Source organism: Eriocheir sinensis, chromosome 41 (genome assembly GCF_024679095.1).
Source record: "Eriocheir sinensis breed Jianghai 21 chromosome 41, ASM2467909v1, whole genome shotgun sequence".
Classification (NCBI taxonomy): domain Eukaryota; kingdom Metazoa; phylum Arthropoda; class Malacostraca; order Decapoda; family Varunidae; genus Eriocheir; species Eriocheir sinensis.
This window is the reverse complement of record NC_066549.1, coordinates 6,493,582-6,516,919: the sequence shown is the minus strand read 5'-3', so window position 1 is coordinate 6,516,919 and position 23,338 is coordinate 6,493,582. Positions and strand designations below refer to the sequence as shown.

At 46.5% G+C, this 23,338-nt stretch overlaps 2 protein-coding genes and 1 long non-coding RNA gene across 9 annotated transcripts in view; 1 reads left to right on the top strand and 2 right to left on the bottom strand.

Annotated features, from left to right (window-relative positions):
- LOC127009561 (receptor-type tyrosine-protein phosphatase F-like) overlaps positions 1-7,698 on the bottom strand; it is a 10,366-nt gene extending 2,668 nt beyond the window's left edge. Inside the window, exons 1-8 of one of the 2 annotated variants that reach the window (XM_050882748.1) lie at positions 7,040-7,698; positions 6,048-6,907; positions 5,642-5,824; positions 5,203-5,303; positions 4,196-4,321; positions 3,218-3,341; positions 1,903-2,154; positions 357-476 (exon numbers count right to left, since the gene is read on the bottom strand). In XM_050882748.1, coding sequence (XP_050738705.1) covers positions 357-476; positions 1,903-2,154; positions 3,218-3,341; positions 4,196-4,321; positions 5,203-5,303; positions 5,642-5,824; positions 6,048-6,907; positions 7,040-7,109 — 1,836 coding nt within the window. In that variant the 5' untranslated portion in view covers positions 7,110-7,698. The remainder of the gene's footprint in view (positions 1-356; positions 477-1,902; positions 2,155-3,217; positions 3,342-4,195; positions 4,322-5,202; positions 5,304-5,641; positions 5,825-6,047; positions 6,908-7,039) is intronic. The other variant, XM_050882749.1, reaches the window with a different exon arrangement.
- The window catches only part of LOC127009567 (uncharacterized), a 35,156-nt gene that overhangs the window by 10,723 nt on the left and 1,095 nt on the right, over positions 1-23,338 (top strand). For 4 of the 5 annotated variants that reach the window (XR_007762056.1, XR_007762058.1, XR_007762057.1 and 1 more), the window contains 3 exons: positions 239-623; positions 7,705-7,850; positions 19,637-19,778. This is a non-coding gene — a long non-coding RNA (uncharacterized LOC127009567). The remainder of the gene's footprint in view (positions 1-238; positions 624-7,704; positions 7,851-19,636; positions 19,779-23,338) is intronic. The other variant, XR_007762055.1, reaches the window with a different exon arrangement.
- LOC127009566 (uncharacterized) overlaps positions 18,537-23,338 on the bottom strand; it is a 37,214-nt gene continuing 32,412 nt past the window's right edge. For both annotated transcript variants that reach the window (XM_050882770.1, XM_050882771.1), the window contains exons 6-7: positions 21,752-22,007; positions 18,537-19,817 (exon numbers count right to left, since the gene is read on the bottom strand). In XM_050882770.1, coding sequence (XP_050738727.1) covers positions 21,753-22,007 — 255 coding nt within the window. In that variant the 3' untranslated portion in view covers positions 18,537-19,817; position 21,752. The remainder of the gene's footprint in view (positions 19,818-21,751; positions 22,008-23,338) is intronic.

Here is a 23,338-nt window from a genome sequence, read left to right as displayed (position 1 = left end):
GAGAGAGAGAGAGAGAGAGAGAGAGAGAGAGAGAGAGAGAGAGAGAGAGAGAGACGAGCCAACTAACTGTGGAATATGAAGTGAATAGTAAAATTTCACTATACCATCTCAGAATGGCACATACATAGTTTAGTTAAAGAAGCGTAACCCTCGCCCAAAAATGTGCGTGTGTGTGTATGTGTTGTGGGAGTCGAAGCTCCGATGCAGTGTGTTACTGAGACAGTTTTCTATATTACAGTTCCCTTGGTTCGCTCTTTGCTGGAGAGGGGGCCACCACTGCCCCCTTACTCCATCCCTCCTCCCTTGGGCCCCTCCATTCATTCCTCCCTCCGTCAGTGGCTCCCTTCCTGCCTCACCTTCCGCACGTGGTCCACCTGCAGGGCCATCGCCAGGAGTTGGTCGGCCTCGGAGGGCGCCTTGTGGTCCGGCCAAGCGGTGTACCAAAAGTGCAGTGTGTCGTGGCGCTCGTCCCCTCGCTGATCCCGCCACGGCAGCGTTACAGCGTCACATCGGCACCACAGCGACGATACACAATCACCAGAGCGCCACCGCACCATCCCCGCCACAGCCATGTCACATCACAGCCGCAGTACCGTCGCATCAACGCCAACCCGAAGAGAAAGGTAAGCGATTGTTAGTATGTTGCTGATAGATATGTCGAGTATTTATCAATATGATATGGCCCAGCTACCAAGGAGGAGGTGGAGAGGGAGGAGGAGGAGGAGGAGGAGGTGGAGAGGGAGGAGGAGGAGAGGAAAATACCCGAGGTACTACATGGTGATAGAAGGGATAGATATGTACCATACACAGCCCAGCCAACTGGCGTGATAAGGAGGTAATTGTGGAGAGTCACTCCGCGCCTCCAAAATACGATACTACGCCTCCATATTATAGTTAAGGGACGAAATACATGTCCCTCAACCATAATATGAAGGCGCAAGTACTTAAAAGTAAAGAAAAAGGCCTCATCCCCTTCCCCTAACGATCTTGGGGGACCCGTGGGAAATCGTTTTTTTTTTGGTATTGAATCATCACTCCAGAATCTTTTCGATTCTTATTAAGCAGAACCGATCTAGTCACGTCGTCACACGAACGGCTGGACAAGTTTGATTTTAGTCAACGAGTCATTTGTATACCATGTGCGGCAATGCCATCAATGTGTACGACGATAATAACTATTTCAGGAGCTGTTAATGGTTGTAATGACTGGGATCGAGGTATGATGGCGGTTCAGTGGAGGGAGGCTGATGCTGAATGAAGTAGGGTGTTAATAGTTTATCAGGCCTGGAAATATAAGCATGCACCAAACTTGGTTTTCTGGTGCTGAATTATTCACACTTGGCAACTCTTAAGGAGAAAATATACATTGATACAGCTCAAAATTGGGATGGAAGGTTGTTTGTTTCCTTAAACCATTTGGTGTGAACGGCAGAATGACTGTTGGCTGCATTAACTCGATTCGTTTTATGTGAACTCGGCATATCAAGAGCATCACGCAGCGCATTGCCAACATACAGTAAACTTTTTTATTTGCATTAAAGATACTTCAAGATCCACAACGATTGTTAACAGAGTTTAGAATGCTCGGTGAGTGGTTTAATGAATCCTACAGTTAAGTGTTTCGGACCTGTAGTTAGAGATTTGTGGAGGATAGCGTCAACCAAAACCTAATGAATAGCAACTGGTTGAATGTACTGGACCCATGTTGTTTTAACCAGTGTACCTGTGGGACTCCGGCAGGCAACCTGACTTCAGAAGGTTGTGTTGAAGCTACGTACTTTCTTACAGTACTGATTTCCGACGTAAGACGTGGGATTGGAATTTTTTGTTCTACATAATTAATCTCCTGTGACATGAACCCAAAGAAAAATAAAGGTAAGCAGGCACCCCGCTGCACCTCACCTGAAGGGAGAGCTGCCTGATGGTGTAGCCGCTCTTGACGATCACCTGCCGCACGGTGACAGTGATGTCACCGTAGGTGGCGGTGTGGGCGGGCACGTAGGGCTCACACTTGACCCGCTGCTTCTCCTTCAGGCGGGTGATCATGACGATGGCCGGCGCGCGCTCCTGCAGCACCAGCCGCCACATGTCCACCACCGTGTGCGCCAGCGGGCCTTGCGTCACTATGTAGGCTCGCTCCTGCCCGTCATAACCCTGGAATAGTACTCACATCAATGTAAATGCATATATTTCACACACATTACAGGCGTTAATGACATCAAGGAGGCTGACATAACATTTTTCAGCATTGTCTGATGGAACTCGTGAGCCTACCAACACAGAAAATATATCTGTAGTTGTAAGATATGTAAAGGGTGGTAGAGTCTAATTGAAATGCCAACAACAGAGGATTTTGGTGCAGAAAGCCTGGCTTCATTAATACTTACAACACTAAATGAATGTGGAGTAAATCTGTGATGTCAGGTCAGCATGGAGGTGTTCAAAAAAAGCCACAAGAAAAACTTCAAAAGGAAATAACCTGCCCGCCTCAGTATCTCCATTGCCCCCCTATGGTTAGACTTCTGCGGACGTGTGTGCGTACATGCTCAACCCCAGATTCATCTCCTGGTGCTCCAGGAGGTTGTGTGCGACTTGTGTAAGTTTTATTTTGTCCATACAGCACATAAGGCTAACATCAAAACTTAAATCGATAGCATACGATAATATCTTTATCTGGGTTTGGGACTTTCGACGATGTGTGTCCTGATCACTGGGACTAGAACTGTGACTCTCGGGTAACCACGGAGTAGGCCTACTTCGCTTAGTTTTTTTTATTAAGTACTCATTGATCAATCAATCCGCAATATGGAATGACCTGGCTGGGTGGGGTGTGTACAAAACGTCATGGACTTGATTCAAACGAGACTGATTTTTTACAGTTTTTACCCAGTGATATACAGACGCAACATACTTGTTTTACGAGGGTTTAGCATTCGCAGTTTCGTATATTCGCGGATATAGGTCTTTCTGCATAGGCTGTAGGCAATTATCGGGTAAGTAGCGGGGAAAGGGGCGAGGAGAGCACTCTAGGGTGTATATTCGCAAGAGTCTCAGGAATATAACACTTGCGAAAATCGAAGTATGTCAGTTATGTGTGGAGCAGAATGTTGTGCACGAGTATGCTCCGAAAACTACACACACACACACACACACACACACACACACACACACACACACACACACACACACACACACACACACACACACGCACACTCACCCGCACATAGTTGGCGTTGATGTACTGGTCCGCGGGGTCGTGGGAGCGCAGCATGACGCGCGTGGCCTCGTTGGGCAGCACCGTGCGGTACCTGTTCTTGGAGGCGCTGCCCGGCACGTCACACCTGCACCAGAAGGGAAAATGGTTCAGAATAAATCAAAGTCTTACTGATAAGCTTTTTAAGACCAATGCTCCGGCCCTTCATAATAATTTAAATGATAATGAGTGATAATAAATAATAATAATAATAATAATAATAATAATAATAATAATAATAATAATAATAATAATAATAACTAGACATTGACACTAACGAGTGCAAATCGCCCGCTGCCAACACCCTCTGTTCGGAGTGCTCAAAATGTGAAAATAAGCAATTAAGTCTTGGGTGAAGTCCTGCCCTGGTTCACCTCTCAAAACCCGTGCCAGTGAACATAAGAACGTAGGAGTCTGCAAGAGGCCGGTTGGCCTATACGAGGCGAAGGATTACTTTATTTTTGACCTCGGTGACCTTGAAAATCGAACCTGTCCTGTGTGGGGCCATTAGTTGTCCACCTATGCAGTTTCACCATCCTAGCTGTAATGGTTCAAAAGTTATCGCTTTACAGAAAAAAAAAATACACAGCTGAAAACAATACCTTCCGCAAAATTCTTTTGCGGACGGTAATAATAGTAATAATAATAATGATCATAATAATACGAAGGAAAGAATGATGATAAGTCTTACGAAAAGGGAAATTGAACTATACTGCTTCTAATGATAAAAAATGAAAACAGCAACAATAACAACAATAACTACAACAACAACAATAACAACAACAATAACAATAACAACAACAATAAGGAATATCTTCAAACTAGCAAAAAAAAAGTTATAGCGAATAATAACAAGCAATTATACGCAATAACAATAGAGCGAAAAGAATAAGCCTTGTACCACGAATTACAACAAACTAATTCACACCATAACGCACTCACTTGTCCGGGTGGTTGAGCGGCACCTCCCAGAACTCCGCGTGCAGCGCCCGGCCCTCCTTCAGGCACTGCCGCAGCTGCCGCCGACTCATCCTGTTGCCCGCCGTCATCAGGAACTCCTCCGGCGTGCTGCAGGACCCGCCGCTGTCACTCATGTTATCCTAACCTTTCATATCACTACCTATTCGCTGTTTGGGGTATGCTGCATCCCCAGTCAATATGAAGCACCCTCGAAAACGTCGAGTTGAAAGTGAGTCCCATACTCTCAAAACCTCCGGCGCCTACCCACCCGCGCGTTCAATAAGGTTTTAGTGGAGGTTGTAAGCTTTTCCATCGGTAGTTTTATCACATTGGTAGTTTTATCACAGTTTTATTCTATAATTGAGTTGTATGAGTTTAGTTTTAGTTTGACAAGGCTTCTCTCTGCACCATGAAAAAGAATCACACTCGTGAGAGCCCGACTATTCTCCTTTGTGGTCTTTGGAAATATTTGTTATGAAAGCCGACAGTGTCCGAGACTGAGAACACGGCTTGAATTTAGTAATTTATTGTCTCTTCTATTTCTCTAGATTGGAGCAAGGATGGAGATAGCGGTGGAATGTTGTGCATCTTTTTTTTTTTTTTTAATTGCTCCCTCCCTATAGGGGGGAGCACGGGCCTTGATTAATGGCGGCTCGTAGCAAGGTGCCGACAGACCGACTCTATCGGCCGACCGCAGCCTAGCTGACCAAGTCGGTCTGTTAACGAGGACTGGCATGTTTCTCTGTGCACGTGCTCTTTCAGTTCTGTTACTGCATTTGTGTTCATGAGGTCTTCCTTTTTTTTTTTGTTATTCAGTCCACTTTTATAATCTTACAGGCACATGGACACACACATCTTCAATCCCTTTATAATATTTTTTCTCACCCACTCACGCACTCACTCTCACCCACTCACTCATTCACTCAAACACACACACACACACACACACACACACACACACACACACACACACACACAGGGGCACCTACCAGTGTCGGGGGGGCGAGGCCACGTCGAGGGGAGGTCCCGGGGTGGCCAGCTCCAGGGTGAGGCTGGTGTTGGAGCCCCGCCTCTCCAGCAGACCTTTCGCCTGTAACACACAACACCGTCACCACCACCACCATCATCATCATCACCACCACCATCATCACCACCACCACCATCATCGTCATCATCATCACCATCACGTGATCATCATCATCATCACCATCATCATCATCATCACCACCTCACCACCACCATCACAAGTGCCATCTCCGCCATTACCATCATCCATTTTAAGAGCATCAGAATGGATAAATATCTGATCTGTGTAAATACCTGTCTCTGTCTATGTTAATGTATGTTCATATGAATGCCTTATGCAAATATGTATGTATGTATGTATTTGTGTGTACGTGTATATTTTTGTGTCCGTAGCAGTCTCACCTTTATCCTGATGGGCTCTGGGTGGAGGTGGTCGAGGGGGCTGAGGTGGTGCGAGGAGGAGGGGGAGGGGGCGGTGGTGTTGGACGGGGCGGGGGTAGGGGGCTGGACGGTGGGGGAGCCGACCCGCCACTCCTCCTCCCCCTTCACCCTCTCCCTCCACTGGACGCGGAGGGCCACCATCACCTGGAGGAGGGGGAGGTGGGGTTAAGATGGAGACCGAGGCCAGATGCGAGTGCTTGGCGGAAGATTTGACAAAAAGTTTTACGCCATTGATATTTCTCTTTGTGCGTTAAATTATCATCTGTAAGTGTTAAGACTTAAGTGTCCCAAAGTAAGATTGCCATGATGTCCTCTGTAAGCACTCGCGGCTTCCAAACAACAGACTTGTGTCTGCGCGAGGCCTTACCACCACGAGGATGATGAGCAGCATGACGGAGCCCAGCACGGCCGTGGCGGTGACGGGCGCAGGCGCTGGCTGACCCTCCCTGGAGTCCGCCTGCCCTTCCCACCCGCGACCCCTGCTGCTGCGGCTGTGACTCTTCTCATTTCCAGGGGCTTCTGGCACCACCTCTCCCGGGGCAGCCCCAGAGGGCTCGTCTTCCGTTATCAGGTGCAGGAAGGACTCCAGCCCGCTGGGTTGCCTGGCGCGGGGTTGCGTTGGGGCGGGAGTGGTGGTGGGCGCCGCCCGCACGTCAGAAAAGTCCTGACCAAAGAGTCCAGAATGCTGCAACGACTTTTGGACGCGCGCCCCGCCCGCCAGGGACTCGTTGTGCAGCAGGCGACGCGTTGGTGCCCCGCGGCGTGCCTCGCCGCCACCCCGCCCCTGCTGGGTTTCAGGACCAAGGGGGCGGGGCATGTACGGGTCACCATGAGCGCCCACCACGGGCAAGGGCACGCCTGTCCACCAGAGGCGCCCCCCATAACGGCGAGGCAGCGAGGCTGCGTCTCCCGCTGGCGGCCGCCGCGGACTCACCCGGCCGTACTTGCTGGCCTGGTCGCCGTGCGTGCTGCTCTCCGTGTAGGAGTACTCGTACAGGTTCACGTCGTGCTGGTACGGCTGCTCCAGCTCGTAGTCAAGCCGCTGTTGGGCCGCCTTGGCCTCCAGGGTGCGGTGAGCGTATCCACCATACTGCGGGTACTGATGGCGCGGCGGGCCGTACCGCTCCTCGGGGCGCGCCGGGCTGAAGTGCCGCTGGCGTGGGAACTCCTCCGCAGCTGGCTGTGCGCCCGCCCAGCTGGCCGTGGGGGCGTGCACGGGATTGCTGCCTGTGGGGGAAAGGGAGGGTGTTAGTATACACTACTGATACGACCATGTTATAATTTCCTTTATTCCCGACATGCATCAGCCTTTTCTGCCGCCTGCTCCCCCTCCCCTCCCTCCCAGCCTCCCCGCCTTACCTGCCTCAGCCGCCAGTCCCAGACAGAGGATGGCCGCCGGCAGCCATCCTCCCGAGGGTGGGCGGGGCATCCTGGGCGACTCGAGGGTCCTGCAGGGCCGTCACGCCGCCGCCACCGTCGCCGCCACTGCCACCACGCCCGCCTTGCCCATGCCGCGGGCTGTGTCTGTCTGTGTGTGGTGTTGGTGGTGGTATTCTCTGCGATGCCCTTGTGTTCTCAGTCCTTTATCTACAGAAGACTCTTGTTTTCCTTCGTCGCCTCCTTAGTGATCAGTTCGCCTCAACAAGTCAGTCGTTGCCTCACGCACACTTCACCGCGCCATGGTGTTGAGTCAGTTCTTTGCGATGAGTCACCACCTCCACTACTATGAGGGTTGCATCTTTGCCGGAAGTCACCTCACACATCACCACTTTTGATTTTTTCTCTAATTGGTAGCTATTCAATTTGTATGATTTAACCTCGCCATTGTCTTTCTCCGTTTGAGAATATAAATATATACGGATCGTTCATATGTTTTCAGTTAGTTTTCGTTTTTACTATTGCATCATCATTATTTTTCATCATTCTTTATCATTTCTACAGTATCGATCACAGCATCATCAGTATCACAACTATTCTTCGTTTCTGTGGTAAACTAACATCAGACCTCGACTTTCTCCCTCAAGGACCGTCGACTTCACGTGACATCCCTGCCGCGCGCCTCTCCTTCCGCCGTGACTGCCGGGCCATGCGAGCGGCGACTCATGGGATGGGGGTTGGATGACTTCCTCACCTCACATAGAACCACTAGCCACGAACACCCATAAACCAGGTGTGTCTGATGATGTCTTTACGTTACACTTCCTCTTTGCGATACTTTTTTTTCTACTTTGTCCTTTTCTTTAACTCTGCTCATTCCATCCTTAGTCTCACTTCCATCTTTTTTTCCTTTATTTTTTATTTTTTCAGTTTATCTGTAGCGTCACGGGAACCAGCAAATCGTTATCATTCCTTGGGAGGGTGCAGAGCTATATAGATTCTCTCTCTCTCTCTCTCTCTCTCTCTCTCTCTCTCTCTCTCTCTCTCTCTCTCTCTCTCTCTCTCTCTCTCTCTCTCTCTCTCTCTCTCTCTCTCTCTCTCTCTCTCTCTCTCTCTCTCTCTCTCTCTCTCTCCCCCGTCTACGAAAAGTCTAACCACGCTGATTTATTATTTGGTCAACTTCCCTTGTGTCTAAACTATTGACAGAACTTCACTATAAAGGCTTTTAATTGTACTAGTGACAACCACTAACAACAATATCACCTGTCTAGCCATTTCCCCTCCGATTTCATCCTCCTTACCGTTGAGCCTATTGTAATATTAACACATTCCCGATCCTTCAATGCTTTAGTTTTACCTTCACTGTTGGACTTTTTTCCTTCTATTTTCCTTTCCTCCACTACTTGCTTTCGCCGTTCAAGTATAATTGTAACACTGCCTTGGGTGTTTTCCTTTAAATCTCTCTCTCAAGGCTTGTCACTGGTAACACTGCACTATACGGTCCTCCTGTCTCTCTCTCCTCGTCATCGTCATCAGTTGCTTCGTCGTTCTCGTATTCCTTCTCGTTCTTTACCTTTTTTTAAGTTTATTTCTTGTGGTGTTCTGTAAGCTATAATGTTTTTTCTTTCTTCAATCTTTGTTCTTCGTTATCTTCTGTCCCTTCCCCTTCAGCCCCTTCGTCAGGAGCGGCAGGTCACTCCCTCACTCCCTCACTCTCTCGCGCTGCTTCCCTCACCTCCTCTTCCTCCCGGCCTACCTGAGTGACTGACCGACGCGCTGAAAAAGAAACCTTGATTGAGGATAGATGATGAGAACGCCCCACCCCCCCCTCGTTACCCCCCCCTTCCTCCCGTCATTCCTCTCTCCCTTCCTCCCTGATTTCCTCTTTTCCTCCCTTTCTTTCCTTCCTTTCTTTGCTCCTGTTCTTTTTTTTTGCTTTCGGTTGTTGTTTCTCTCTCTCTCTCTCTCTCTCTCTCTCTCTCTCTCTCTCTCTCTCTCTCCTTTCTACCCTCCCCTTCTCTCCCTTTTTTTGTTTTACCTTCTTTCTTCCCTCCCTCCCCCTCTCTCTCTCTCCCTTCGCCCTCTCTCCTTTCTACCCTCCCCTTCTCTCCCTCTCCTATCTACCCTCCATTTCTCATTTATCTTCAGTCTTTTCCCTAATTTCCTTTTTCCTTGCCATTTCACTTTTTTTTTCTATTGCCTCCTTTTGTCATCCTTTTCCCAACCCTCAATGCCAGCTTGTCAACCCTCTCGATCAACCTTTCCACCAACCTCTAATTCAGGCTTTCCATTGCCCTCTGTCAACCTCTCTACCATAGTTTTTGTCAACCTTTATTTACTACGTTTGGCTTCCTTTCCTTTCCTTGCTTTTTTTCTTTCCTGCCTTCCTTACTTTCCTTTTTCCTTCATTCCTTGTTTAGTTTCCCTTCCTTTCATCCTGGTTGTTGTTGCTATCTTCTCTTTCTCTCTTTCCTTCCTTCCCTTCTTTCTTCTCTCCTTCCTTTCTCCCCTCTTTCCTTTCTTCCTTCCTTCCCTTCTTCCCTCCTTCCTTGCTTCCCTCCTTCCTTTCCTTCTTCCTTCCTTCCCTTCTTTCTTCTCACCTTCCTTTCTTCCCTTCTTCCCTCCTTCCTTCCTTCCTTTCTTCCCTCCTTCCTTTCCTTCTTCCCTCCTTCCTTCCCTCCTTCCCTCCTTCCTTCCCTCCTTCCTTCCCTTCTTCCCTCCTTCCTTCCTTCCTTGCTTCTTACATGTTCCCCTTCCTTTTCCTTTCATCTCCTCGCTTTTCATTCTGCTTCCCTTCCTCTCTTTGCATCTCTTTCCGTTCTCCCTCTTTCCTCCCTCCCTCTTCTTCTCCTTCTCTTTCCGTTCTTCCTCCTTCTCTTTTCGTTCTTTCTCCTTCTGCCTCTCTTCCTTTTCCTTCCTTCCCCTTCCTCTCTTCCTCCTTCCATCTTCACATTATTCCTCCTGCCTCCTTTTTTTCCTTCATTTTTCGTTCCGTTATTCCTTCCCTCTCTTCCTTTTCTCTTTCTTCCTTTTCTCTTTCTTCCTTCCCTCTTTCTTCCTTTCCTCCTTCTTCCTTCTTTCTCTTTCCTTTCTTCTTCATACCTTTATCCCTCATTGCCTCCTTCCTCTCCGGCCCCTCGTCTGCCTTCGTGACCTCGGACCCCAGACAGCGGGCGGCCTTGACCTTCTGACCTGGCCTACTAACTTCCCACGCACGCTGACCTTAATAATGCTTGGAATGGCACGCCCTTTCCCTCCCTTCCCTTCCCCTCCCCTCCCCTCTCCTTGCCTCTCTTCCTTCCCTTCCCTTGTCCCAGTCCTACCACGCCCTACCCTCCCCTGTCCCTTGCCCTCCCCTTCTCCTACCCTTCCCTTCCCCTCTCCTCCCCTGCCTCCCTTCCTTCCCTTCCCCTGTCCCATTCCTACCACGCCCTACCCTCCCTTCCCTTGCCCTCCCCTTCTCTTCTAGTCCCTTCCCTCCCTTCCCCTCTCCTCCCCTGCCTCCTTACCTTCCCTTCCCCTGTCCCAGACCTACCACGCCCTCCCTTCCCTTGCCCTCTCTTCTCCTCCACTCCCTTCTTCTCTCCTCCCACTCCCTTCCCCTCTCCTACCATTCCCTTCCCTTCCCCTCTCTTCCCTTCAGTCCACTCTCTCCCCGTTGCCTTCCCTTGTCCCCTCCCCTCCCTTCCCCACCTCCTCCTCCTCCTCCTCCTCCTTCTGCTCCTCCTCTGACTTGTCCTCCTTTTTCTCTCCCCTCTTTCGTCCTTCCTTCCTTCGATCTTTACGTATCTTATTTTTTTTCTCCTCATATCTCTGTCCGTTCATTTCCTTCCCTTCCCTCCTTTCCTCCGCTTATTTTCTCTCTTCCATTTTCTTCTTCCACTTTTATCTTATACATTTTTCCCTCTTCCCTCTTTCGTTGTCTTTGTTTTCTTTCTTCGTTTTTCCTCTTTTTTTCCTTTCTTTTCTCTTCACTCTTCTTTCCTTCTCCCCATTCCTTCCCTACTTTCCTTTCTCCTTCCCTGCATTTCTCTATCCTCCTCTATTATAATTATTCTCCTTTCACTCCCCGTTCTCTCTAGTCCGCTTTTCCTTCTCTGTTTTCTGTATTTCACTTCCCGTCTTTTTCCTTCACCCGTCTCTCTAATTTACCTCACCCTCCTCTCTTCCATACTTTTTTTTCTTCCTTTTCCTTCCTTTCTTTCCTATTCCATTCATTGTCTCTATCTCGTCCTTTTCCTTACCTCCCTGTTTTCTCCTCCTCCTCCTCCTCCTCCTCCTCCTCCCTTCGCCTTTGCTGTCCTTCATCTTCCACCTTTAATTAGATAGTTAGTTTAGCTTGTCACAAACAGCCCCGTAAGGTCTGCTGTTGTTTGTTCTTCCTTTGTGTTTCTTTGTGTTCCTCCTCCTCCCTTGCCCTCATTCCTATAATTCTCTTCATCATCTGCTCCCCTTTACACCTCCTCCTCCTCCTCCTCCTCCTGCCCCCCCCCCCCCTCTTCATCAAGGTAATGACGATAATGGTGACACAAGGTCAGGTGAGCCGGCCAGGTGGGCAGGGCCGAGCTAATTAAGATATGGATCCCTATGATTAATTCCCTAATTCTGTGTGTGTGTGTGTGTGTGTGTGTGTGTGTGTGTGTGTGTGTGTGTGTGTGTGTGTGCGTGTGTGTGTTATTTATACCCTTGTTTTCCTCCTCTCTCTCCTCCTCTTCCTTCCCTTCTATATTTCTTCTACATTGTGTGTGTGTGTGTGTGTGTGTGTGTGTGTGTGTGTGTGTGTGTGTGTGTGTGTGTGTGTGTGTGTCTGTGTGTCTGTGTGTCTGTGTCTCTGTCTCTGTGCGTGTGCGTGTGCGTGTGCGTGTGTGTGTGTGTGTGTGTGTGTGTGTGTGTTTGAAAGTTAAGGGGATATGAAGAGAAGACTGACCACTGACAGGGAAGAAAGGAGGTCGTTGGGGGGGAGGGGGGGAGGCGAGTGTGAGGAAAGTTTTTGGGAAGGAAAGAAGATGAGGGAAAGAAAGGAAGGACAAGGAAATTAAAGTGCTAGGAGAGAGAGAGAGAGAGAGAGAGAGAGAGAGAGAGAGAGAGAGAGAGAGAGAGAGAGAGAGAGAGAGAGAGAGAGAGGGAGAGAGAGAGAGAAGCGTGAAAGGTGGAAGAGAGTAAAGGAGAGGAAGAAAAAGTAAAGGAAAGGAAAGGATAGGAAAATGAAAGGACAGAAAAGGAAATGAAAGGGCTAGAAGAGAGAGAGAGAGAGCGAGAGTGATAAAAGCGTGAAGGGTGGAAGGGAGTAAAGGAGGAAAGTTTACGAGAGGAAAGGAAGAAAAGGAAAGGAAAGGAAAGGAAAGGTGTGGAAATGAAAGGATACGAAAGAAAAGGAAACGGTTGGCAAGGAAAGGAAAGGAAAGGATAGGAAAGGGTAGGAAAGGACAGAAAAGGAAAGGAAAGGAAGGGAAAGTGTTAGAGAAGCAAGAGGGAGATAGAGGAAAAGGAGAGATATTCGAGAAAAGAATGGGGACGTGAGAGAAAATGCGATAGAGAGTGAAGGAAAAGAAAGGAAAAGTTTAAGGGCGTGAGAGTATTAGAAGAGCGAAGGGAAGTAAAGGGGAGGAATAAGAGGCAGGGGAGGAGGTGAGGGAGAGGCTGGGTCGTGATAAGGATTGGCATCACATTTAATACTTCTACATTTGCAACTTTCCCCTTTAGGACATATAGTATAGTTCCCACGCAACGATAAATACGTAACCGCCTAGTTGTACGCTGAACTACATGGCCTTTCTCCGTGGTCCTCCTCCCTCGTCTATCGTATAAAATCGTGCAAGAGGCCAAGTGCTTGTTCATGGGAGTCTGGGAATACCTGTGGGCCATATTTTAAAACATTTCGTATAGCCAAAGAACGCTAATTTGACGAGGCTTTTGTAAGAGTGTTCCGTGGTTCTCCTCCCTCGTCTATCGTATAAAATCGTGCAAGAGGCCAAGTGCTTGTTCATGGGAGTCTGGGAATACCTGTGGGCCATATTTTAAAACATTTCGTATAGCCAAAGAACGCTAATTTGACGAGGCTTTTGTAAGAGAGTGGGCATTTCCATGGGTAGTTTGATGACCTTTTTTTTCACAACAAAGGAGACAGCTCAAGGGCACAAAAAAAAGGAAACTATAATAAAAAAAAAGCCCGCCACTCGCTGCAACCAAAAAAAATAAAAAAAAATAAAGAGGTGGTAGTTTGACACATCTGCACCATGAACGTAAAAAAAAAAAAAAAAACACTCGTAAGAACTCGATTAATCTCCTTTTGGGCTTTGATGTGAGAGGTGGAAGCGTGTGAGCCCTCAATCCCCTTTACTGATAGGTGCACCCCACCCCAGGGCCCAGTTGTCGAAGTTTACTTATTGCCTTGGAGAGCCGCCCACCACCAACGCCCCGCCCCTTCTTGGCAGGACACCACATACGATAGGGATCCCTCCTTTATCCCTAATTTTCCCCCGTGTTTCCCTGGCACGCCTGAACAACTCTTTACTCTTCACCCTACCTAAGTCATTCCCTCCAGCACTATAAGACAACGAATGGGCGGGTTCCTTCCCTTGCCATATACATCCACTCCTCAACTCTGTCGGCCACGTCCCTTGTACTCACCCGAGGGAAACACAACCTTGGAGGAAGAGGAGATGGAAGAAGAGGAAAAGCAGAAGCAGGAGGAGGAGGAGGAGGAAGAGGAAGAGAAGGAGGATGAGGAGGAAGAGGAATTGAACGGGATAAATGAATGAATACGGGGAAGGAGTCGGGATCGGGAAGTTAGAAAGAAAAGTGAAGAAGAGATTTAAAGAGAGGTTGAGGCGAAGAAGGAAGAAGAGGAGGAGGAAGGCAACATGAAAAAGCTGTGTACGGGAGAAAGGAATAAATAAGGGGAGGGTCAGGAAGGAGAGTGAAGATGAAACAGACATGAAAAGGGAAGGAGGAGGCGAATGAGGAGGAAGAGACTAAATGATAACACGTAGCAAGAAAGAAAGGAAGGAAGGAAAAGACGGAGAAGCTGGAGAGGAAGAGGGAGGGATAATCGTTGGAAAGGTGCTAACAAGAACATGGAGCCAACTGACTGACTGACTGACTGACTGACTGACTGACTGAATGGCTGACTGACTGATTGGCTGATCGGCTGGCTGACTGACTGACTAGTTGGGTGACTGGCTGACTGACTGGCTGACTGACTGGCTGACTGACTGGCTGACTGACTGACTGGCTGACTGACTGACTGACTGACTGAATGGCTGACTGACTGATTGGCTGGCTGACTGACTGACTAGTTGGGTGACTGGTTGGTTGAAAGGCGGATAATATAAATGATTAACTGACTGGTCGACTGACTGACTGGCTGACTGATTAATTAGCAGACTGATTGATTGGCTGATTGACCGACTGACTGGCTGGCAGACTAACGAATGATATAGGTGACTGACTGACTGATTTACTGGCTAACTGACTGACTGGCAAATTGACTGATTGACTGACTGACTGTCTTTCAAATAATAAGCAAAATTGCAAATCAGACATTATTATTCTTAAAATAATAATAATAATAATAATAATAATAATAATAATAATAATAATAATAATAATAATAATAATAAGAAGAAGAAGAAGAAGAAGAACTATTATTATTATTATTATTATTATTATTATTATTATTAATATTATTGTTGTTGTTGTTGTTACTACTACTACTACTACTACTACTACTACTACTACTACTACTGTTATTGGTCTTCTTCATTACCCTCCATAATCTCATTGATTAAGTCATCCTCATTTGTTTAAAACCCTAATTAGGAGACTAACGATAGTATAACTCATCAGTTTACTACTACTACTACTACTACTACTACTACTACTACTACTACTACTACTACTACTACTACTATTACTACTACTACTACTACTACTACTACTACTACTACTACTACTACTACTACTACTACTACTACTACTACTACTACTACTACTACTACTACTACTACTACTACTACCACTACCACTACCACTACCACTACTACTACTACTATTGCCGTCCTATACAGCTACTTTAATTCCCTTCTAGTTTAATTAGTCTCCTCTACGTAATAACCTTCATGGCATAAAAGCTAAGGCCATAACAAGAAGGAAATCATCTTACAGTTCTTACTTGATATCCTCATTATACACACACACACACACACACAGAGCCGCATACTCGCCTACACTCAGTTCAGCAACCGGTCAGCTAACCAGCCACTCACAGCACGCAGTAAGTCAAGACTACCACATGTGACTTGCCCCGGCCCTTCAGAACACCATGCCTGCTTACCCCGGCCAGTCCAGACGACGGCCGTGCTTGCAGGCTCTTGCGCGGTGCCTTGGAGTGGAGGCTCCGTGTCGGTTTGTTTACATCGAGAAGGCGTCCAGCGGCGTCTTCGTTTTCACCGGTTTATGAGCCTTTTCTCTGCCCTTATTTGTTTCCGTCACGTTTGGACATTCACTATAAGCCCACTTTTTCATATATCATCCCTTCATGCCCCTCCTCAAGCCTTCAGAGTACTGGTTTCCGCACACCATCTCCACACACAACACAAACCTCTATCTCACCTTTTCACTCAGTTATCAGCCTTTTCCTTGCCTTATTCGTTTCTGTCACGTTTGTACACTCATTAGTAACACACCTACTCACAAACCTTCACTCCACTCTCTCCCACAAGCCTTCAATATCCCGGTTTCCACACATCCATCTCCACACACAACACCTCTTGGCCGGGCTGCTCCGTGAGGATGCTGCCTCTGACGCAAGGGGTTTTATGGCCGTCAGATGCGTGCCGCCCTACGCTTTGGCGGCTACGCTGTTTAAAGGCTCCTGCTGGTGCGTAGGTGCGTCGGCCAGGTGTGTGTAAGGGTAGGGAGACACCTGCGAGAGAGAGTGTGAGGTGTGGTGTGTCCCGGAGGCCAAACCGCGGTACACCTCTCCACCTCCCTCCTCCTCAGTAAGCTGTGATCAATACTGCAGTCAGCTCTCACGGGCCTGCCTCTCTCTCTCTCTCCTACTCTCTCTCCCTCCCTCCCTCCTTCCTTCTTGCCCTTCCTCCTCCTCCTCCTCCTCCTCCTGTTCCTCCTTCCTACCAATACCTTCAGCACCCCTTCCTACCATCCCTCCCTCACATCTCTTCCTTCTCTTGCTCTTTATCCCACTCTCTCTCTCCCACTTTTTTCCCCTCTTTCTACTCTACTACTGTCTCCACCTCCTCTTATTGCTTCTTCTTTTTTTTTTTTCCATGCTTCTGCTCCCCCTCTTCCTTCTTCTCTCATCCTCCTCCCCTTCCCTAACTCCCTCACACTTCTCCCCTCTTTCTACTCTTCCACTTGCTCCTCAAAACATCACCTCCTTCTCCTACTTTTACTTCTCTTTTACATGCTCCTCCTCCTCCTTCTCTCACCCTCCTCATCCCTTCCTCACATCTCTTCTCTCTCTTGCTCTTCATTCCTCCCTCCTCTCTTTTTTTTCTACTCTTTCTACTCTACCACTTTCTCCTCAAACCATCACTTCTATCTACTTCTCTTTTTCATGCTCCTGCTCCCCCTTCTTTTCCTTCCTTCTCTTCTCCTTCTCCCTTCATCTCCCAATACCTCTTACGCGTACCGTTTCCTCCTCTTAATCTCTTTCAGTTTTCGACTAATGTTTGTGCTGCCTCGTGATATATTTTCAATCTTCGCTATTTATCTCTTGGATTTCGGCTTCGATTACTTTCCATTCCGCTCTCAATTTTCGTTCCTCGCGTACTCACAGTTCCTTTTTTTTTTTTTTTTTTAATCGCCTCTGCCTCGTTGTCCTCATAATGGCGACTTTCAAACTTCTATTATTACATCGTCCTTCATCATCCTTATCATGCTGCCCTTTAATACCCTCCACCGTAGATCCTTAGGCTGATGGTTGAGATTAATTTCCACATTTTTGTTGTTTTTTTTTTTTCAGTGACTAGCGGGCCCTTTTTTTCTCATTGAGCTCCTTCCTCTGCTGTAAAAAAAAAAAAAAAAAAAAAAAAATAGTAGTTATTTCAAGCTGCTTTATCTTGCCTGGTCTGATCCCTGACACCCTAGCTGCGAGCGTTTCCAACCTCTCCTGTAATCGCAGTTAATAATCAGCTTGGAGTGGTGTGCAATCAGGCCCGAATATCATCAGGAGTTACGAAGAGAACCGGCCCCGGGGAGGGAGGCTCAAGAAGGTTAAGGGGAAGTACTGCGAGAGGCCGAAGAAGAGTAGTACGTGCAGGGAGGGGGGAGGACAGGAATAGGACTGAGGAAGATGAAAAGAACCGAGAAACTTGAAAGGAAGCTTCGAGGGGCCTGACCTGACGGGGATTGGGGAGGAGGGTAAGGATTGATGCTTGTGTGGCTGGTGGGGGACAATCCTACTCACACTTACTTACGCACTTCCTTACGCCCTTGCTTACTCGAACGCACCGCCCCCCCCCCTCCCCCCCCCATACACACACTAGAGAACGGGTATGGAGTGGAATTCAAAGGTGCTTTAAGCTTAATTACAACTTGGGTGTATTTATTCTACGAGCGGCCACTAGCACCGATTGGCTTCCCTGAACGGACCCTGGTGGCAGACTCCCATCCCGTCAGTGGCGTGGTCAAGTATTATTAAAGTGGCGCCGTTTCCTCTTGAAGAAGCTTTGCTGGTCAGGGATGCTAGGATGCTACTAGTGAGTAGCGGGCTTTTTTTCACATTTGTTTCATTTTTTTATGCCCTTGAACTGACTCCTTTGCTGTTAAAAAAAAAGTGGACAACATGTGGATTATTTTTGGCCACTCGGCGATAACTTGAAATTATCAGCTGGTAGCGGCGGGCCTTGAACGTGGATCTCCGGATCACCACGCCCGCACGCTGACTGCTCGTGTTAGGATAAATCATGTGTGAAACAGAAAATCGGGGCTTGATTCAGAGTGATTTAATTGCTTCTGGACGTTCTATTACGTATCTCTAGATTTCAGATTATAATTGTTGTTGAATATTGTGATTTCTTGTCATTATTTTTCTACAGCGCAGCCTCAACTTTTGTTTGTTTGGTTATTGTTAGTATTCACCTCCATTTTGGGAATGAAAAAAAATCAACGCATAGGCCGAGATAGGAAGAATGGAGGTTGTGGAGGTTGAGAAGGAGGTTGTGGGGGATGGGGAGGAGGTTGTCAGGGTTGAGGAGGAGGTTGTGGGGGTTGAGGAGATTGTGGGGGATGGGGAAGATGTTGTGGGGGTTGGAGAGGAGGGGCAGGTTGTGGAGGTTGGGGAGGAGGGGCAGGTTGTGGGGGTTGGGGAGGAGGGGGAGGTTGTGGGGGTTGGTGAGGAGGTTGTGGGGGTGGAGGAGGAGGTTGTGGGGGTTGGGGAGGAGGGGGAGGTTGTGGGGGTCCATACTTTCTTATACATCCTTTTGTCATGAAAACTTGTGGGGATTTTAAAAACTTTTCTTTTTAATAGTTTATTTTCAGTAAAATGACATTTTTTTCTGTATGTACTTAAAATTATAAAATTATATTATTTACAATTTTTAGATAGAAAAATGTGTACAGTAAACGTCTGTTGATTCAAACTACACTGGTCCAAAAATCCTGAGTCCAAATTTTCTACACCAGAAATTAAATCCAAAAACTCCAAATTTGAATTTCTTATGCCAAGAAAGTTGATTCAAGGATATCACTAAGGAGAAGGTGGTCCACACAGGTATTTTATTTTATGCTTTGTGAGTTTTTTTTTGTATACTGTACTGATGTAGGAAAAATTGTTTAAGAGACGGTTGGGACGGTGAAGAAGTGGTGCTTACTCATGTAACCAAGCCTTGGTTGTGGGCAATGGAACATCACAAGCCTCAAGGAGGATCACTGACTGGGTCATCTGTCAAAGGAACTTGGAAGGGTGAAGGTGGATGTACTATAGTTCATTCAGCTGCCCTGGCACATGCTTCCAGTGGTTGAGTGATTGACAGTTATAGCAATTAGTGTATGAACTTTATAGTATTTCTGAATTTATATAGATTCTGTATTCCATTGCCACCTCAAACAAGAAATGCTAAGAAAACAGGCATGTAACACCAACAACGTGATAAATTAAAAGTAGCCAAGCAAAGGAAAAGCCAGGGAAGGCATCTGTTGGAAAAAAAAATACCCATACTTGTTTTATATCACTCACCCATACTTGTTTTATATCACTCATATCAAGGCATATCTGCAATAATTTGAGCAGTAATTCCATTATCTCATAATTTACCAGTCTGCATGAGTGTGTGTCCACCGTTATGCAGATTAAAGAGATGTGGTTATTCTTTGTGAAGTGCAGGAATGGATTTGCTCAAGGGGTTACATGCATTGACTTTCATGAGAAAAAAATATAAACTGGTTTCAGCATGGACTGTGGCATGAAACTATGGTAAATATACATACTGTGGTAACATCCTTTGGGTTACTGGAAAGAAGTGAAGTGAAGTGAGGTGATGTGAGGTGAGATGAAGATACTGAGATAGAGAATATGATATGAAGCTGCCTCTAATACTGCCACTTTCTCAGCAGCTGAACAAGCCACAACCTTGGAAGACAAAAATTGTCAAGCACAGGACAATGATTGAAGTTGCCACCACGATAATCTGGTCCCATCCAGCTGGTGCATCACTTCAGCTGTTGATGAGGCAACCAATCCCTTGGGCAACATCAGGTAGAGTTTTGCTTGCAGTACTATGATGCCCTCATATATCTGTGGAGAGAAACTTGATCAGGTGATCTGTCATAACCATAATCTAAATCCTATTCATTCTATAATTACCTTGTCCCAACATAACTTATCTTTTTATGTGGGTGTGTTACTTTTTTTTGTTTTTCTGTCATTCTTTTATTAACCACCTACTTTAGTCTTATTGTTATTTGACATTTGCATTCCATGCCTTCCTTTCTCTCTGCTCCAGTGCACTCCCTCTTACCCATAACAGCAACTTTCTCCACAGCCACCAAACCCTCATATACTGATGCTAGTCCATCTTGCTTCCTTTATTTTACATTGATAGAGAATTTCTGCAGTATTGTTTACTGGACCCCATTTTTTCATGATTATGCTCACTGTGTCTTTACACACCTTCTTACAGTCATTCATTTAATTTTGGGGATGCTCTCTACAATCATCTCATTACATAGTGTCTAAGCAATGGGTAGCAGTTCAAAACCGGCCCTTTGCCAGCATCAACTTTGAAATGTAGCCGAAGGCTTTGCCCAGTCCTGTAACTATAATAACTATTTCTTAGACCTCTGCAAGATGTGAGGCAAGTGCATATCACATGCAAGCAAAATAACTAAAATACTAATTTCAAAAACATTTTGGAATGGAATAAATATCCTATAATAATGTGCTTCATTCAGAAGCAATATAGATGAAAGTACTTCTGTCACCTCTTCTCTCATTGCATCGCCCTACCTCAGAAATTCAGCATGTTGATCTTAAAATATATTTGATGCATACTAAAGACTTGCTAAGTAACAGAATTGGGTCAGAGGAGATGTAAAACATTGGCTAATCTAGGCTAATCTGAGGCTAATCTGCATGTGACCTCAGTGCACATCACCTCTTGGCCCTTGAGTTTGTGGTGAGTAAGAACTTATTACCCTGGGACACTGGGCAAGTGTAACATCTGGGTTACCAGTTATCTTCCCCAGGTACCCATTTACTGACCTGCCCAAATGGGATGATGAACAGAGGTATGCTTACGGTGTTACTAGCATGGCATATCAGTAGCATCCATCCTGAGTCCAAGGCTGTTCAAACATCAGGGTGCAAACAGTCTTTTCAAAAGCAAGGGGTTGGTAGGGATGGTATCTTACTGTAATACAGCCAGCGCCAAAAAAATTGTCGCACACTTCTAATATCGGCGCTCTAATGCTACATATTTATTTTGGCTTGTCAACCATGTGGGTTGTTACTATGTTAAAATAAATCCTCATCTGGCAACTCTTCGCTTCAGATTCATCTTGATTGCAGAAAAACAGTTCCTGGGCCTGTCAGTTCAGGACTTCAGTATGGCTGGAACTGAGGTACTATATGGTCAGTTTATTGTGAAAAGATTTCTGCTACAATCATGCCTCTAAACCCAATTATATCACTTGGCATACTCTTTTAGCATGCATCGAAGATGAATTTAAGCTCAACATACTGAACTTTTCTGGCAGGAGAAGAAGGGTGCTGGACACTATTGTATATTTATATAATTTTGAATAAAGCATATTAATTTAGGGCATATAGTTTTCTACTTCATATATCTTTTAGAATTAGTATATCAGGTATTTTAGTGTGATGTGACAGTCTTGCCTGACATCTTGCAAAAGAGTAAGAATATAACTCTAGTTTTGACACCTCACAAAGCCCGGGGCCACATTTCAGCGCCCACAGCTACCAAAAGCTGCTATTATTTTATTATCTTAACTTTAAGAATGAATCATCCTGGCTTAATGCAGTCCTTAAGTCTCCTACTCCTTTATTTATAAAGGTAATTCACTCTCTTCTTTCTTACATTTGCATACTAGACTGTTCTAAATTAACTATTTCATCCCATGCCAACTTCCCATAAGTTTTGTCTCTCCCTTTTCTAATATAATCTACAGGAAAATTACATAACCAAATCGTCTACAAGCAAACAAACATACATCAGACAGGTGGTGGTGGTGGTTGTTTAATGTCTTGGCCAGACTTGAGCACACTGAGGGCCAGCTTCACCTTCTTCCGGAAGAGGTCAGGCTCAGCGATTACACGAACCAGGTCCTTGTAGTCCATCTGCAGCAGCATGCCGGTCAACTTGGCTGCCTCACCGGGGTATTGCTCCACCAGCTTCTCATAGATCACTTCCCCAACTTCCTCTTTCTCCCTGCTTAGAGTCTCAGTAGACACTTCCTGCTGTTCGGCCTGCAAAGTATTGGTGCTCATTATTCAAAATTTCTTAATGATGCAATCTGAACTAAATTTAATTTCCTTCATGTTTGCATATTTAGTGAAAATAAAGCACACACTATGTACTTCTATGACCAAAATGCAAAATAAACAATTTCCTATTTTTTCAAAATTGATGTAGGAGAGCATATGATGCTGGTGAGGTTGAAGCACACCTTGACCTACGAGTTATGTTTAGGTCCCCATTGCTCTGGCACTAGAAACATAAACAGTTCTTTCCTTCCGAGGTTTAACTGAAGGCTGAGGATTCCTGGTTCCTGGTTCCAGAGAAGTGTACCTCACTGCTGGACTTTGTATAGCAAAGGAGATTGATCACATCTTTATCAGTACTTGCTAGAGAATCCTCCAGAATTGTAGGTTTTCTGGTGTGCTGAGTTCTTTATGACTGACCACAGACTTGTTGCAAAACTGGGGAAGTGCATCAGGTCCTGACCTTTCCCAAGTGAATTCATCTGAAGTGGTGTTTTCTTGTTATCTAGTAATATAAATGACAGCATGCCTATTTTATGACCACTAACTAGGTAGGTCATGATTCATGCTTAACAGTGCTTAGATCCCCCACATTAGCTTTGAACATCCATGCCTCTGTGGAGCAGTGGTTAGCATGCCTGGCTACGACTATGTGGGTCCAGGTTTGAATCCCGGCCCGGGCTGTTGGTGTGTAGCTCACCCAGCTGTTCATCCTCCCTTTTGGGTTGGTTGATAAATGGGTACCTGGGGAAACCTGGGAAAGGTAAACCGGAATTCACATTGGCTTGTGTCCCGGGGTAATGGGTTCCCACCGCAGGCTCGACGGGCCAACAGTGCAGAGATGAGCATTGCAGCCATGCGCACCTATAGGGTGCACAACCAACTTTACCTTTACCTAGGTAGGGGAGTAGCACTACCCCACCAACCACACCCACCCCTTTTTCTTTGGGACTGCCAGGGTGGTACAGACAAGACACGAGGTCATTGAGCCAGGCCCAGGGTAGATCTCCAGTGGGCTCTTCGTGTGGGCGCCTGGAACATCTTGAGCCTCTCGGAGGATCAGCAACTACTCAACCTTTCAGCTGAACTCAGGAGGTTGATAGTGGACATAGTAGGGCTCTCCGAAATGAGGAGGCCTGGCAATGGAGGGATCAATAGTGGGGACTATACCAACTACTGGTCAGGCCAGAGCAATGGCACCCAACTCAGAGGAGTAGCTATAGCCACACCTAGCCAGTTGCAGATGTCTGTTGTTGTGGTTACTCTGGCTGATAAGCGTATGATGCCGGTGAGGTTGAAGCACACCTTGGGCTTCT